Here is a 14,981-nt window from a genome sequence, read left to right as displayed (position 1 = left end):
GCACTATCAAATGTCACCTCATTTTGAAGTCGGAACTGTAAAAGGATAAGTTTTCCTAGACCAATCATTTCACGAGCAATGGTTCTTATTGAAGCAGTTGCTCGCGTTTCTGATATTGCCTATGATATGATCCGTTGTGAACCATGTGATCCATATTGCCATTTATGGTGATATGTTCGGCTCAATATCACTGGAATGATGGCAGCGGGACCTATGGCCATGCATCTGTCTGACTGAGGCGTAGCTATAATAAATAAATCGTCTAATTGTTTACTCAATAGACAACGTGAAGTGCGAGCATGATACGGTAATGCGTAATGTTGACGGGAACGAAATGACACAATTTAGCCCCCATGATTTGGGTTTTCGCCTAGCTCCTGTCCATTTTTCTATTTTTGCAAGGCAAATGTCGTATTTCATCGTTGCAGCGGAAAGATAAATAAGGTTTGTCGTTAATGTGTCGGAACTCAAAAATACCTTAAACGGTGATTGGCTTTTAATTAGAGAACACAACGCATTTCCAACATTTATTCATAAAACTGCATATTACAGACAAAGGTGATAAACCACCAAATATCCGTGTGTTGTATCATCATTGCATGATAAGTTCACATCATCTCGTTAATTATTCCATTGGGAAGCTCAATGCTTATATACCTACATTAAAATGTAACTAGATATCAGTCTTAAACGGTACGGCCATCCGGGTGAACGCATCGGATCAGTTATCAGCACCATCCCATACAGCAAAAGGAACCGTCGCCAGTTGACATCACAGTACGTCACCTGAACATGTCAGTGACTTGTTAGCACAAGCTCGATATGATGACTATTAGGGCAGCTGGCCTGGCCACCCTGAGGTCAGGAAGTTCACCTCTCATGTTACTGGAAGAGTAGAGTGACCGTCGATCGGTAATGTTACGCATGACGACCACCACCTAGTGCAGCACTGCAATCGCCTCGGTCGCGTTTTCCGTTCACCCCATTCGTTTCCGCGCCGCCGCCGTGTCTCCATCGAGCCTGTTCTCATGTCCTCTCTTGTGTCACGCAGTCTCGTCGATCTCTTGCGTTACCCTGCGTGTTGCTCTAGCAGTCTTACACACGCCGACCCGACAGCTGATGGGGCGCCCGGAGCCATCCGAGCCGGCGGCGGCTCGTGTTTCAGCGGCGCGTGCCGGTCCGTCTCCCCGGGGGGTGTCTGTGACCGGGTCGCGTCAGCCGGGTGACCGGGACGGGGCCTCCGAGAGCAGCGTGTCAGCCGTCCGGCTCAGTCTGGCGCCGCCCGTCGGTGGCACGCGACGGCGGCAGTGTTTACGGAGGACGGCTCGTCTGCGGCGAGTACAGCACTGCGGCGGCCGCCGCCGTTGGATTCCTGTCGTACCGAACTGTAAACACACAAGGCATGGAGCCCTGGTCAGTAGGGCCCGCGTCCGCGTACCACGTGCCCCCTGAACGGAGCGGACACGGGCAAAAATGGTCGCCATGGTAACTGTTAGGAGGCCTCAAAGGCGGACCAGCCGACTCGTTCAATGGAACGGCGGCAGTCGAGTGGATTTTACCAGAAAAGGAATGAGGCGCGCATAGGCCCTGCTCAAGGAATCTGACTCACGAAGTTGACGGTTGGTGGGAAGATTCATTACCTTTTTACCATTTATACGTCATGCAAAAAAAAAACGTAAATTCATCGGCGCCATTTTATAAATCTCGTTACGAACGTAAAAATGGTGGTGTACGATTTTCTTTCAATAGAAAGCAAAACCGACAGACCCCTTTTTATGACATCAGCTATATACCAAGCTTAATTTTCTATGTGTTCGCCACCTTATGAACATGAAGGTATGTTAAGCGTGTGCTCTTTTTCCATGCACTTGCTTAGAACGGATGCTCGAAACATTTTGTCAGTCGCACAGGTCAGGTTCAGGTGCCAACCATTATAGCGTTTAACTTTAACGTTTAAAATGAGTCGATTTGACGCGTTTTTTTTAAGCTAGATGTTCAACTAGAAATGGCATGTTTGTGCACTGTGTTATTTGTACGCAAAATTGACCGATAACTTAATAAAAGCATTGCAAAGTGACCTAAGAAGATCTGACGAATGCAGCAGCAAATACTTTATTTTCCATTATAAATATACTAGGTGGGTCTTTTTGAGACACCTTATAAAAAACGTCGTGTTTTCAATTTCATCCCCAGGAAAATTCACGTCTATTAATTTATTGCACTTTAGCTGCCCCCTTAAAGGAAAAGGGCCACCTTTAACATGGGGATTTAAACTGAGATAGCCATCTTGTAGCCCGTGTTCGAAAACCTAACTGTCTTCCTCCTTACGGCCGATTTCGGCCTCCATTCGTGGTTATCGGCAATTTTAAAAGAAAATACGCCAGGAATGCGTCCTTATCCCAGGAATGCGTTCTTATCCGACAATACAGCCACCCGCGGCGAGGCTTTGGTTTTTTACCAATCAGCTCCAACCAGCTCAGCTCTAACCAATCAGCTTATCTGACACAATCCGACGAGTCTGTCTTCTGAACGCTGATTGGCTTGAGTGTGACGTCATCGCTATGCCATCATACAGTAGGTGCCGTAGAGAGTATCAACATAGTACCAATATGTTAAATAGTTTTAAATACTTTTTTCGCGAATTGTGCACTTCTGGCACCAGTTTTAAAAAGAAAATGAAAAATAATAATGTCAAAATGAAAAACAACGATATCTTCATATTTCACGAAGGTGGCCCTTTTCCTTTAACCCTCGCACGACCAGGCCATTTCTCATAACACGAACGACCAGGGGGGGGGGGGGTTGTTACGACCCCCCCCCTGGCGTTTCGAAACGGAAGGTCGTAGAGCTTAGCGGAAAAAACCAACGGATTGCTCTCAACGAGATCTCGCGATTGGTGGTATATTTTTTGGTCCTAGGTCAACATTTGACCTGCTTTTGACCGGTCAAAGGTCAAATTTTCGGAAAAATAGACTTTTTCAACTTTCGGCGGCGATTGCGGCAAAACGGTGGAAGATATTGACTTGAAACCTTCACTATCGTGTTCCTTGATCAATTCTCTATCGTTTGGTATGTATTTCGTTTCCCTAGCTCTAAAAATGGCGCGTTGGGAGCGCCGGAAGTCGGCAAGGTCACAGTCGGCGGCAGAAATTCGAAAAATCAAAATTTAAATTTTTGAAATCTGATTGTATTTTTGGATTTGGGAGGTCCATTTGCTCCCTATAGAAGCTAATATTGCTGCATATTCCCATTGAGGTGACAAGAATTAGCAAAATAGTGGTTCGGGCGCTTTTCAAAAATAGTACCGGACGCTGTTCCTCTTGTGACGTCATAGCTCCGTGACCTGACCTGACCCGGTCAAATTTCTTATACCATATGATAGCCAATACTTGCCCCAACATGCATGGGAAGTTTCATCACGATCCATCAACCGATGTCCGTACCACCGGCAGGAAACCTCGGGCGTTGGCACTCAGTTTGTGAAAATCCGGCCGGAGGCTGTACCTCTTATGACGTCATAACTCCGTGACCTGACATGACCCGATCAATTTTTTTCGGCAAAAGATGCGCAAAGGTTGCCCCAGAGGGTATTGAAAATTTCAGCCCGCTACGACAAGCCGTTTAGCGTGCACTTCGAAAAAACCTCAGGGGGGGGTTGATACAACCCCCCCCCCTAGGCGTTCTAGGGTTAAAAACAGTAAAACATTTCAATAAGAATGCAGTCTTCCCCACGGTTGCACCCTGTTACCCGTTAATTTTTCAAGACTGACAAAGTAAACTATCAAGTTAATCGACCTCATGCAGAGGGAAGGTTAATGAATCATGAAAATGCAGGCTGCCAGGATGCGCAGTGCGCAGGCTACTGGAGCGAGTAGTAAAGTAATCTTGTGGAGCGACTGCTTTTGAACTTACCGATGATTATTAGTTTAAAAAACCCTTTTATCACCACCAAACTTAAATGTTTGGAATTCAGTAAACTGGCTCGCAGCCTCTCATTTAACTGTGTAAAAAGGCAAATAAACAAAACGTCCGAGGTTTGATAGCTATGGCGGTTCCTTGTGGCTGATAATATCAGGAAATTGGTTACGAATTTGTGTTCCATTACTAGATATGCGAATACCTATATCACGTATTTGAAGAACAAATAGCAAGAAGGTATTGATCAAGATATAAACCCTTACGATATGTATAATGCATATACGCTCTTGGGAAGCAGCATTTAAGTAACTATATTTTAATAATTTAAGTACATCAAACAGCTTTATTATTACCGCAATCGGTTCAATTAGATCAATAGTCTGGTTGCTAGTTGCAAGTAGTGGCTTAAGAAAATATTCAAGAATCAAGAGCATTTAATGTAGATTTTGTTCTCTACGCTTCTACCGCTTTTTTTTATCTGTGAGCATTGAGCAAGAGTTTCCCGTGGGTAACGACCGTTTCCACAGGCCATGCGTCACATAGGCACTATATATAGGCCGCTGGGACCTTACACAATCCCGGAGGACAAACATTTTAAAAAGCGCAAATGTTTGGCTCTTGCGAAATGTACGATCAATCGCATGACTGATTACTGTTGATAACTTACTCCCCCTAGGACGTAAGTCAGAATGCAATCGGTAGTTTGATATATCGCCGATGGAAAATTCCAGTTAAATGGGTGCGCATCAGCCTAAAGCGGCTTTATTTCAGCTATCTACATTCTACAACTAAATTCCGTGACCGTCAATTACATACTTCTTTGGTAACCTTCATAGAATACGTTCACAAACTTTTACAGAAGTGCTCCACTTCTAGAAATGTTCTGTAATTACTTTGCAGATAATCTCTCTCTCCCCTCTCTCTCTCTCTCTCTCTCTCTCTCTCTCTCTCTCTCTCTCTCTCTCTCTCTTCCATCTGTCTGTTTGTCTGTTTATCTGTCTGTCTGTCTGTCTGTCTGTCTGTTCTTTCTTTCTCTCTCCTTTATTTCCATCCATCCCATCCCATCTTCCTCGCCGCGCCCCGGCGATAAAGGGAGCTGCTGCATGCTCGTAAGTCGGAGTCGGCCGGCCCGCAGTACACGGGTGTCGTGCGGCACAGCCTACCCTCGCCAGTACCACGACGAACGAGTCTCCAGACGTGCGACGCCAACTTGGCCGGTGCGGTTCTGTATTTTTCCTCGCTTGGATCTCCATGATAGGAAATCTTTTTTTTTTCACTGTGCCACCGCACTCATCATCTACAGACGCACGCATGTCTCTTCAAATATGGCATGTCCGTATGGCGGTGTCCCTGACCTTGTGAACCATCCAGGCGGAGAATTAACGCCCTCAAGAGACCGCACTGCCACCAGGCCCCATCATAAGACAAATAATCCTCAAATGACCACTGTCTGGGCGGCGTCCTTGCCAGGCTCAAGGGGCCCGTTTCGCCCCCGAGACTGCGCCCGAGCAGCTGACAATGGTACCGGCCGGCTGAATAAACAGCCAAGTCGTCCGGCCGGCGCCTGCTGCGGCTGAGTCTCACGCGCCGCGTTTGGCGGGGTTCGTGTTCCTGTCACAGAGGCTGCCCTGGACCGCGTCAGGCGCGCTCTGATACTCAGCTGCTGGCCGGATGGACGAGCTCAGGGGACCCGTTCTAGAGAGTGTTCGGTGGAAGAGGACTGGGAAGGGCACGTGGACCGGTAACGGCGAGATTGGCGTGACGCGACTTCTGCCGACTATATTGCGATAGAAGTGAGGACGACAGATCGCGGTGGCGTTGGTAGCTCGTTACGGTTGGAATCCAGTGAGCTGACGCAAATTTGGTGATTTATGCAATCGCTGTTAATTATTGCACTTCATCAGGCTAACATTCAGCATTTGGGTGCTTGTTGCACTAAACATTTATAGAGGAATGTAGATACGGGCTGAGAATAGATAAAATCATTAGTGGTGCCCCAGGAAAAGAGCATTTATTGTGGCATGGAAAGCTAAAACACATTTTTTATTTAGATATCTGGCTGTCTGGGTCCTACCACAGTTTATCATAGCCGATCAAACGTATAGCACTTGCTAATCTCGTTTACGCATGTCTACTTCATTTCAGTCAGTTTCCAGTTTATGGTTTTATACACCTACAAACTAGGGGCGTCGTAAGTCACGCGACATCTTTCGCCACTGCTCCGGCATTTTGTTCTTGCTATAAACATCTGTCACGATTTTCAATGTTTGCCTTGCGGTATACAGTTGTGGAACTTTTCCATCAGCCCCTGCGTCGCCGCGAGTTCTCGGGCAATTGCGACGCTTAACTAGGGCAACGGTCAATTTGCCAATGGGGACAGCTGAGTGCCTTCATGGCCCGCTGCGCATTTAGCACTGTGGATAGACCGATAGGCTTGCGCTTATAGTGAATACTGAATAATTCAGTTGCTTTAGCACTTTTGGAATAGATGGTACATTTTACGAGAGCTATGAATTGTCAAAAACTAACTATAACTGAGCACTGGTTAACGATAAAACAAGAAATGAACATTGAACCGCATATTTTTCAATGTTTCTTATAGCATTTATGAATCGACTTAGTGGAGTGCTGTCAGATATTTTGTTAGAAACGCCCATTCACGACTTCCGCATTCTCCTACCAACCATGACCCAGCCTTGATGCATGACTCACCACCACTTCCTGAGATCCCAGCGCCTTGTTCGGCCGCCAGCCGGTTACATGGGTATCAAACACGAGCCAGAGATGGCCTCTGCACTGGCCAGATCCTGTAGGGCTGCCTTGAGCGCGCACCCAGTACCGCCAATGCTGAGCAGGATGGCCACAGGGACGGCCACCTTCTGCCAGCCGGACACTTTCCTGGAGAACAGAGCGACAGAGAGGCGGTCAGGATCCAGAAGTCGGCGAGAGATAAGTACTGGTACCGGGTAGTAAAAATGGTAAGCAGCAAAATCTTGAGCCTCATGGATAAGAAAATGAAAATGGTCGATTGTACTATAGCTCATGTGTTCATCATTTAAAACGTTGAAATTATTTCAGTCGTACCTACAGCAAAGCCATGTGTCATATTGATACCATTTCTATCAGATTTTAGATGTTGATACCGCGTGCTGCAATTTCAAACCATTTCACGTGATTTATTCGACCATTCGCTCACCTCTCGGGCCATCCCTCCTGATGCTGAGTGACTAGACGAAGGTAGAACACGGGCGGCATTATGAACGCCAGAACGCCGATGGTCGTGGAGCCGAGCAGGTTGAGGATTTTGTCGAAGCTGGGCACGGTGAGGCCGACCAGCACCATCAGACCGATGACCACCGTACGCACCAGCACCTGCTTGAGGCTCATGTCTGGCAAGGGTGGGGCAGGTGAGTTAGTGTAAAATTGGGGCAGCAGACAGCGTGCAGGCTGAGGATCTTACAGACGTTAAAATTAACTGCTTCAAAACATAACACTAATGTCTCGTAATTCTAAGGACAAATTGATTATTTTTTCCGCTTGAAACTGCAACATGCATAAATATTCTCATTTCATTCAATTAAACAGGTGGTCAGACATTATAAGCACGAGACAGTACACATTTTTTTCACGAGTGCGAGCTTTCAACGCGACTCCGAACTTACCGGGTCCCTCGATCTTGAGCGGTCCCTCCACCTGTCTGAAGACGGGGTTGATGAGGGTGTACGTGGCCGTGATGAGGCTGATGGTGAACGCCAGCTGGCTGATCTTGCGGAAGTCGCCATCCGGCAGCGAGTTGATGATGTTGGCGGAGAGCTTGTCGCCCAGCGCGGTGAAGCCGAGGGCAGACATGCTGCTGAAGAGCACGATCAGGCCTGAGGCGCGAGAGAGAGATGGTTGGCACGTCAGAGGTGTTATGTTTTAATGGGTTAAATAAAGAAGGAACTGAATGTGAGGGAGTGGAACGCGAGCAAAGTGTCATATAATCGTGCCTCTCAAAACGGCTACTTGGAGCAGATTCACAAACGAGGTCTTTTTTTTCAACTTGTTCATATATTTTCACAATCACACGATATTTGCACACTTACACCTTATTGTTTCACTTTCCATTTGCGTTTAATACACCTATGCCTTCCTGCCCCGCCCCGCATCGCCCCGCGATTGACACACATGCTCGTCCTCGCTGGGGCGATGCCCCAGGCCGCCGGCCGGGCCCGCGACCCGTCACCCTGATAGGTTGGCGAGCCGCGCGCCCGGCCGGCCGGCCGACCCTTAATAGTGCCGGCCTCCGGTTAGCCGGGTTGGGTTAGGGGCGGGCAGTGCGCATATGCTGCTTATTTTATCAGCAACAGCTCACTCAACTCACATGCATAGCACAAGATACAAGATACACATGATGCGCGAGGAGCATACTAAGCAATGCATACTACAAAAGGATGCACTGTGCGATCGTCTGTGCCGATTGAAACGCATCGTAATCCTTATTTACCGATTCATCACCATGCTATGTATGTCCCTGCACAAGAATATGTTTTGCCACTTTTCAATAAAGGCTTTAAGGGTGTCACTGACAAATGCTGCATGTTTTTCTACCCTCACTTGATGAACAACCGTGGCTCGAGCCCCTTCGTAGGATGGTTTTATCTGATTGTGCCGTAGCTTACAATTAGCGATGTATTGTTTGATAAGCAAGATTATAAGATTTACTGCATTACGGCCCTCTTCTATTCCAAAAAGCACATATTTTACGTTATTGTGTTCAGACATACCTAGACCCTCAAAAACTTTATCCCAGATCACAAACGAGGTCATTCGCTGCGGCGGTTTGCCAAAAACTCACTTAGCACGGCAACTGCAATTACGAACATTTAACTGAAGATTACACTGCTAGAAAACAGTAACAGAATATTTTAGTTGATACCAGTTTATGCTTTCGGAAATACTAGGTAGTTAGTAGTTACATTGTTACCGGTGACAATGACATTTATAGATCCAGCGAAACAAGAAACAAAATGATAAGCATTTACAAAAGATAAATTTCAATGCAAGTTTTTCGGCCATTGCATTCGTTTATTTTAAAATCATACATGGGTATAGGATAATACCAGGCCAGGCAAGCATAGCTTGCTGTAGCAAAGAATTAGGTTTTGCTCTAATGTTGAAATCATCCCTACGCTACGTTGCATATGTATTGAATTATTGATCACATTTCAAAGTAGTCTGAAGTATCGTTCGCAAGTGGTCCTTGAAAATAGTTCAGAGAACTCTGGCGTTACATTAAGTGAAGGGAAACAGTAAATCAGCCGCCCGGCTGCGGTAGTTTCCTATAAAAAGCTTCGCTTTTCATTAAACGCACGCAGCTCGGGGAGCACTGCACTCGGTTGCATTTGTCTTTCGAGGAGTCCTTGGCTTAGTCCAGTTGTGTATGGTCTGTACGGCTGTGTACGGAGAACAGCAGCTGACTGGTCTCAAATGGTCACGGTTCTTTGATGCAATGCCGTTGTTTTGGCATCTCACGCTTCTTTTGTGTATTCGAGGAAGAATAGACACCTGCGTTGCCGAGCACCTGGCCTTGGCCTTATAGATATCACGTATACATTAAGGGGAAGGTTACCAATGAAATCAGCCGCCCGGCTGCGGTCATCACCTACATTTTCCCTACATCCTACATACTGCATTTTTTATTTTACGCTTACTTGATAAACAACTTTCTTCTTCTGTTTTAATTCAAAGGATTTAATGAAGATAGACCCGTTATTTTATAACAGCAATAAGACTTTCGAAAATTCGAATTTTATGCCTGAAGACTTCATTGCCATGCTCCTAAAAAATACACAGACAGGTATTGTATGCATACCACTTAATCGTAGACTGGTAACAGTCTCTCCACGGCCACGCAGCGCAGTGGCCGTGGAGTCTTTAAATGCCATTCCACGAGCTGTAGCAGTTATAAACTATAAAGCATCAGGTGGTAGGTTAAAGCTAGGCACCTATCAACAGAAAAAAATGTGCGAAGATGGAAGCATCAAGTAGATTTACTTAGTTGGTACATAGTACATACGCCTATTCAAAGCCCACTATCCTTCAATGTTCAGACGATGGGCGTACTTGAAACTTAATAATTACTGACAGCGTTTCCAATGAGCCCCACTCACTGCAGATGACCCTTTAGCGCTCACCTCCGTATCCGAGGAAGACGCTGCGCGTGAACTTGCTTCTGTCAGCCATGTCATTCTGGATGGTGGGCAGCGCGCCCGCGCCGGCAAAGCTGAACATGATGGTGGCCAGGCCGAGCGAGAAGGTCTGCAGACTGGGCGGCGTGCGCACGGCCGGCTCCTTCATCTCAGAGATCCACATCGAGAGCCGGATGATGCAGCACAAACAGGCCACCATGGCCGCCATCAGACCCATGTAGATAATCTTCCTGCGGGTGCCAGCAGAGGAAAGAAATGTTACGCTTTTTCGTGGTGTGGTTTTAAACGGGAAAATTGTTTGGTGAAGTATGAACGGCGACGGCGCTACGGTTTGTTTATTAAATAGTAAAGTGTCGGAATTCGGTTGTTTGGTTCCATATGGATGAGGCTTACTTCGATCGCACTGGACCGTTACAAACGCCATGGTCAGACGCGGACGACTATCTTGAACTGAGCATAAACCGAACTTGTGCCGTTTGACCGAAAATCCTGAAAACCACCTGAACTTGGCCGGCGAGGGCAGGCACGATGACGGCATAAAGCAGAAGGCGATCAGAGGAATGCAGAAGCAGCGCGACCAGCCGGAGAAGCTCTCCATCAGCTCTGCACAGAGCAGCATGTTCACCACGGAGGCGCCAAAGTGGCTCATGAAGATGCAGAAGTTGAACAGCATTCTGTCGGCAGGAGAGGGAAGCCAAAGTTGGCATCAAAGAGGGAGGTCGAGGCTAAATCATACGGTTAGTCAGTCGTCTGGGTGTCTAAAAAAGCAGCCCAGAATGGTATCACTCCCGCGGCGACAGCTACCCCACCGATGACACAAACATGGGCAGCTGAGGAGTTTTTATGGCGCTCTGCCTCTGCCGCACGTTTTTATTTTGAAGTAGAATATTTCGTTCACGGAGACGGAGCGTGAAGTTCCTGGCGCAGAGCTAAAATGGAACAGACGGACATAACTTATCTATGCGTGGATTTTAGACTCCTGAATAAATAAACACGGATGACGTTTATCTTCTCGGGTGTCTTTTGCCACCACTGCAGGCGCGACACATATTCAGCGGACACGGACTAACTATGATAAAAGTTTTCAATGTAAATATAAATGGTACTTTCTTCAGTGACATATTAGACCAAAGTTCACTGGGTCAAGACCAAACAAGGGCCGTTTTGCAAGCAGTGAAATTGCCTGGTATCAGCAAACTAATCGTGAGAGAGCCAGTCAGACAATAGTTACGTAAGTAAAATGTTCATAGATTACTGAATAACACATAGCAGTGACTACTCCCCTGTCCCGCTGTCCTGCCACCTTGCCTTCACCAGTGCCACTAACCTGTCACCTCCAGGTTAGTGGCAGTTGGCACCACGCCAGCCCCAAGTGGATCCCCGCTGCGCCGTCACCATCTTTACACCAGTCCTGCTGAGTCGTAACCAGTGCCTACACCAGTCCCGCTGCCCCGTCGCCAGTGCCCACACCAGTCCCCCCCCCCCATCCATGACCGGTCACTCACCTGCCAGGCCTGCCGAACGCCTTGGTAGCGATCTCCGCAAACGGACTGCGTACGTGGCCGTTGTATTCGGGGTAGCGCTCCTCAATAATGGAGCGCGACCACGTCAGCAGGATACCGTTGAACGCCGACATGCTGCCGCACAGCACGAACAGCACGAAACCCATCCAGCCTGCAACCAAGCGCAGCGAGGCATGTGGAGGTTAAACTCGTGTGAATGGAGGAAGGAGGGAGGGAGACGGCGAAAAGATGAGTGAAATATGAAATTGACATTCTATTATGCACGGCAGATTCCTGTGTAAGCTAACCAGACCAAAAATTGTCCAAAACAAAAATTAATCGGTTACGCAGCGAGAAATGTGAATGTAAATTAGATACGATGAAATAACCATGAATTGTATTCGAATAAAGAATTATCGTTTTCCCACAGTCGTTAAGAGAAATGAAAGGCGCTCATTCACCTGCGTTGATGGTCGCTCTCGGACAGGCCATCATTCCGCTCCCAGCTTCCAGGTTGATGATGCTGCGCAGAAGAAAACATAACAATTTAGTGATCATCGCATTCGCATTAATTGCAAACCAATATTAACAGACACCTTTTATAAGTACAGTGCATAAAAGTACACAACTTTAAATTAACTAGCAAACAGTTGCTCTGAATTCGGACGTGGTTCACTGAAGACTTTTTTGAACGGGTACTCACCATATGGCAGCCGAGAAGATGGTGAGGGCGCGCTTCTTTTTCTTCGGTTGATCTCCCAGCAGGGGAGCCTCCGGCTGCGTGTCTATCCTAGAAGGGCGAGGGAAGCGTGATTAGAATGCTTTACAGTCACCATTGATTGAATGAAGGTTTCAATTGAATAATGTGACTATCACTCGAATGTGCTGTCGTATAATAGGCAGTGGCACCAATATCACTATTTCGCTTATACAATAGATAAACGGTGTGAATAGTGTGGACATAAGAACTCTGATGAATTCCAGACGTGAAGGCAAGGCCGCAAGAATAAGAACATTCGTTCGCCAATCGTTTATGTCAGAAGTTACACCCTGAGACAGATAAGACGGGATGAAGTATTCACGCCCATTTTCCGTATATCCGCTCCATGAGTCTCAATAGTAAAAAGGCTCAGGTCTTAAAGTGACCGGACAAGGTCATGCTGCACATTGCGAAATATGCAGCATAAGCAAGACAATACAAAGTATTTAACGAAAAGTGAAAACGCAAACCCAATTTAAATGCAGTTAACTCGAGCTCCGCTTTTTTTTTGCTAACCAATTACCAAGGCAAACTTTGTTCCGTATAAACTGAGGTGGTGTGAGACAAAGACGATGAAATAGAGTGAATGCCTCCAATATTTTTTCTCAATAATAACTTTTCGAATATTTTCTCTTACTTTGAACGTTACGAAATGTTGATCTTTAGATAACCTCAGACATAGACTACTTTATTACTGATATAGAGTAGCCTATGCATCAGGTCAACAGCAAAAAAGAAAAGAAAAATACAATGGCACCGGTGTGCTTAGCATCCTCTGCAAGTTTAAATGAAATCGAAGCAAAACTCTGGGTTTATGTAACAAAATCTAGGTTATTCCCATTCTACCTTGAGTAGGTATGTAATTGACCTGATGACCTTGCCTTAGACCACTAGCACTTAACTTTTTTAGGAACTTTGTCAAAAATGCCCTATAGAGATGTCCAAGTTAGTGGCCTTTTTATGCCAGCTGCAAAAAGAAACGCACTCGAGGGTATTCAAATTCCACTAAACTATGCTAGTTTTATCCTATGTGCCGCTTTGTGTGACCTGGTAATCTGACCTGAGGTTATTAGCCATTAGGACTATACAGGGTGATCCAAAAAAAAATTGGAACCCCTAACTTAAAATGTCTATAAGTCCGAAAGTATTGACTTTATTGACAAATTGCGAACACCATTAGAAAGAGCATTAAATCCTCTATAAAATCACGTCAAATCAGTGCATGTATGTTGTACAGCATTGGCACACTATTAGCTTTTGGAATAAGCTTCAGAAAACTGAGTGAAACGAAATCGCCAAATGTTAACAATGCGCTGAAATCCGTTAGCACTCTATCTGTTGTCTTTTTGCGAATAACGACACATCCAAATTTAATTTTATTTCATAAAAGTTAACACAGAAGCACACAGTAGAACAGATACACGCGTCCTAGCTTCCGCTGTTCATCCCAGCATGTGCTCAACGCGAGCTCCGGGGGCCGTCACGCAGGCCTGCAGTTGCTCATGGGGACAGCTCCGACTGCGCGGGCCAGCAGTCTCTGGGACAATTGGTCTCAGCAGGCCGTCAGCCTTTCCTTTCCTTACAATAGCACGTGAATGAGCTATTTTTATTCATGAATATCCAACAAGCGACATGGTCAGAACAGTAAACCGTCAATCACTGATTTGCGCATAATGTTCAAAACCGTTTCACTGAGTTTCGTGACGCAAATTTTTTAGGCATATGTCTAGGGCAATATATACAATAATAAGTAAGTACAATTAACTTTGTTTTATAGAGAATTGAACGCTCTTTCTAATGGCGTTTGCAATTTATCAATAAAATGAAAATTTTCTGACTTACAGACTTTTTAAGTTAGGGGTTCCAATTTTTTTTGATCACCCTGTATATTTGAGACCAAAACTGCGAGGTATAGCTTATCACGCACAACACGGGCTTAGAAATGCAACCAATGATAAGTTAGCCCGCGGCACCAGCTTCACTTACGATTCAGAGCTGTTGCTCGGTGTATCGGGCAGGGGCAAGTAGCCCGTCTGTACCTCCTGGAATCCCATCTTCAACAACGGTCAAACTGACCGGCCGGTCGAGACAGAGCGGTCGGAGGGGTCGGCGAGAGGAGCGGCTGCGCTGACGGCCGTCTGGACAGCGCCCTCGCTCTAAACTGACGACTGACCGGGCCAGGCCGCCCGCTGATTTATAGACTGAGGTGACTAGGGCGGGGCGGGGCGGGGCGGAACCGGGCACGTGCCGGACTTGGACCACATGTTCTCAACCGGACAGGAGCGGCAAGACGCGGCGGGACACCCCACGTGCTCACGTGGCGAGGATGGCATCACTTGTAAGGTTGTGGAGTGTGTGTGGGGTGGAGGGGAGGGTATTGAATAATGTAGGGCCACTCGTTATCATTGCTTACATTGCTGTACTTATAGTTTCAGATACGAATCGTAGAGTTCATGTAGGTAGGGGAAGGTGGGGTAAGACGGACCAGCTAAGGTTTGAGGCCGCATATCTTGCTACACTGCTCTCGTAATTCATATTATTTATAGTCTTCGGAATGCTCAATCCTTCCTCTCTTGATATGTGTAAAGACTAAATTTCAAATTAAAGACA

General features: G+C 46.4%; 1 protein-coding gene across 2 annotated transcripts; it reads right to left on the bottom strand.

The window, feature by feature from the left end:
• Nucleotides 1-513: 513 nt before the first annotated feature.
• Nucleotides 514-14,583, bottom strand: LOC122377703 (amino acid transporter AVT3C-like). Of its 2 annotated transcripts, XM_043358052.1 has the most exons (10): nucleotides 14,358-14,583; nucleotides 12,315-12,401; nucleotides 12,073-12,134; nucleotides 11,615-11,783; nucleotides 10,610-10,783; nucleotides 10,095-10,339; nucleotides 7,581-7,790; nucleotides 7,115-7,307; nucleotides 6,631-6,816; nucleotides 514-1,385 (listed from the first exon to the last, which is right to left on the bottom strand). In XM_043358052.1, the coding sequence occupies exons 1-9, from the start codon at nucleotides 14,423-14,425 to the stop codon at nucleotides 6,675-6,677; spliced, it is 1,350 nt and encodes a 449-aa protein (XP_043213987.1). In that variant the 5' UTR covers nucleotides 14,426-14,583; the 3' UTR covers nucleotides 514-1,385; nucleotides 6,631-6,674. The 2 variants fall into 2 exon arrangements, with proteins under 2 accessions (XP_043213987.1, XP_043213985.1); XM_043358050.1 differs by having other exon boundaries at nucleotides 10,095-10,783; nucleotides 14,358-14,539.
• Between the last annotated feature and the right edge of the window lie 398 nt (nucleotides 14,584-14,981).

The sequence above is a fragment of the Amphibalanus amphitrite genome, unplaced genomic scaffold, assembly GCF_019059575.1.
Source record: "Amphibalanus amphitrite isolate SeventyFive unplaced genomic scaffold, NRLGWU_Aamphi_draft 000049F_arrow, whole genome shotgun sequence".
NCBI classification, from domain to species: domain Eukaryota; kingdom Metazoa; phylum Arthropoda; class Thecostraca; order Balanomorpha; family Balanidae; genus Amphibalanus; species Amphibalanus amphitrite.
This window is presented reverse-complemented; position numbering and strand designations above follow the sequence as displayed.

What these genes read in the sequence shown, in the direction of transcription:
- LOC122377703 (XM_043358050.1), bottom strand. Translation starts at nt 14,425, where the DNA reads ATGGGATTCCAGGAGGTACAGACGGGCTACTTGCCCCTGCCCGATACA. An exon ending in GAGAGCGACCATCAACGCAG is followed by an intron (nt 11,784 to 12,072) that starts GTGAATGAGCGC and finishes GCTTGGTTGCAG; the next exon opens with GCTGGATGGGTTTCGTGCTG. An exon ending in CGTCTTCCTCGGATACGGAG is followed by an intron (nt 7,791 to 10,094) that starts GTGAGCGCTAAA and finishes CTCGCGCCTCAG; the next exon opens with GCCTGATCGTGCTCTTCAGC.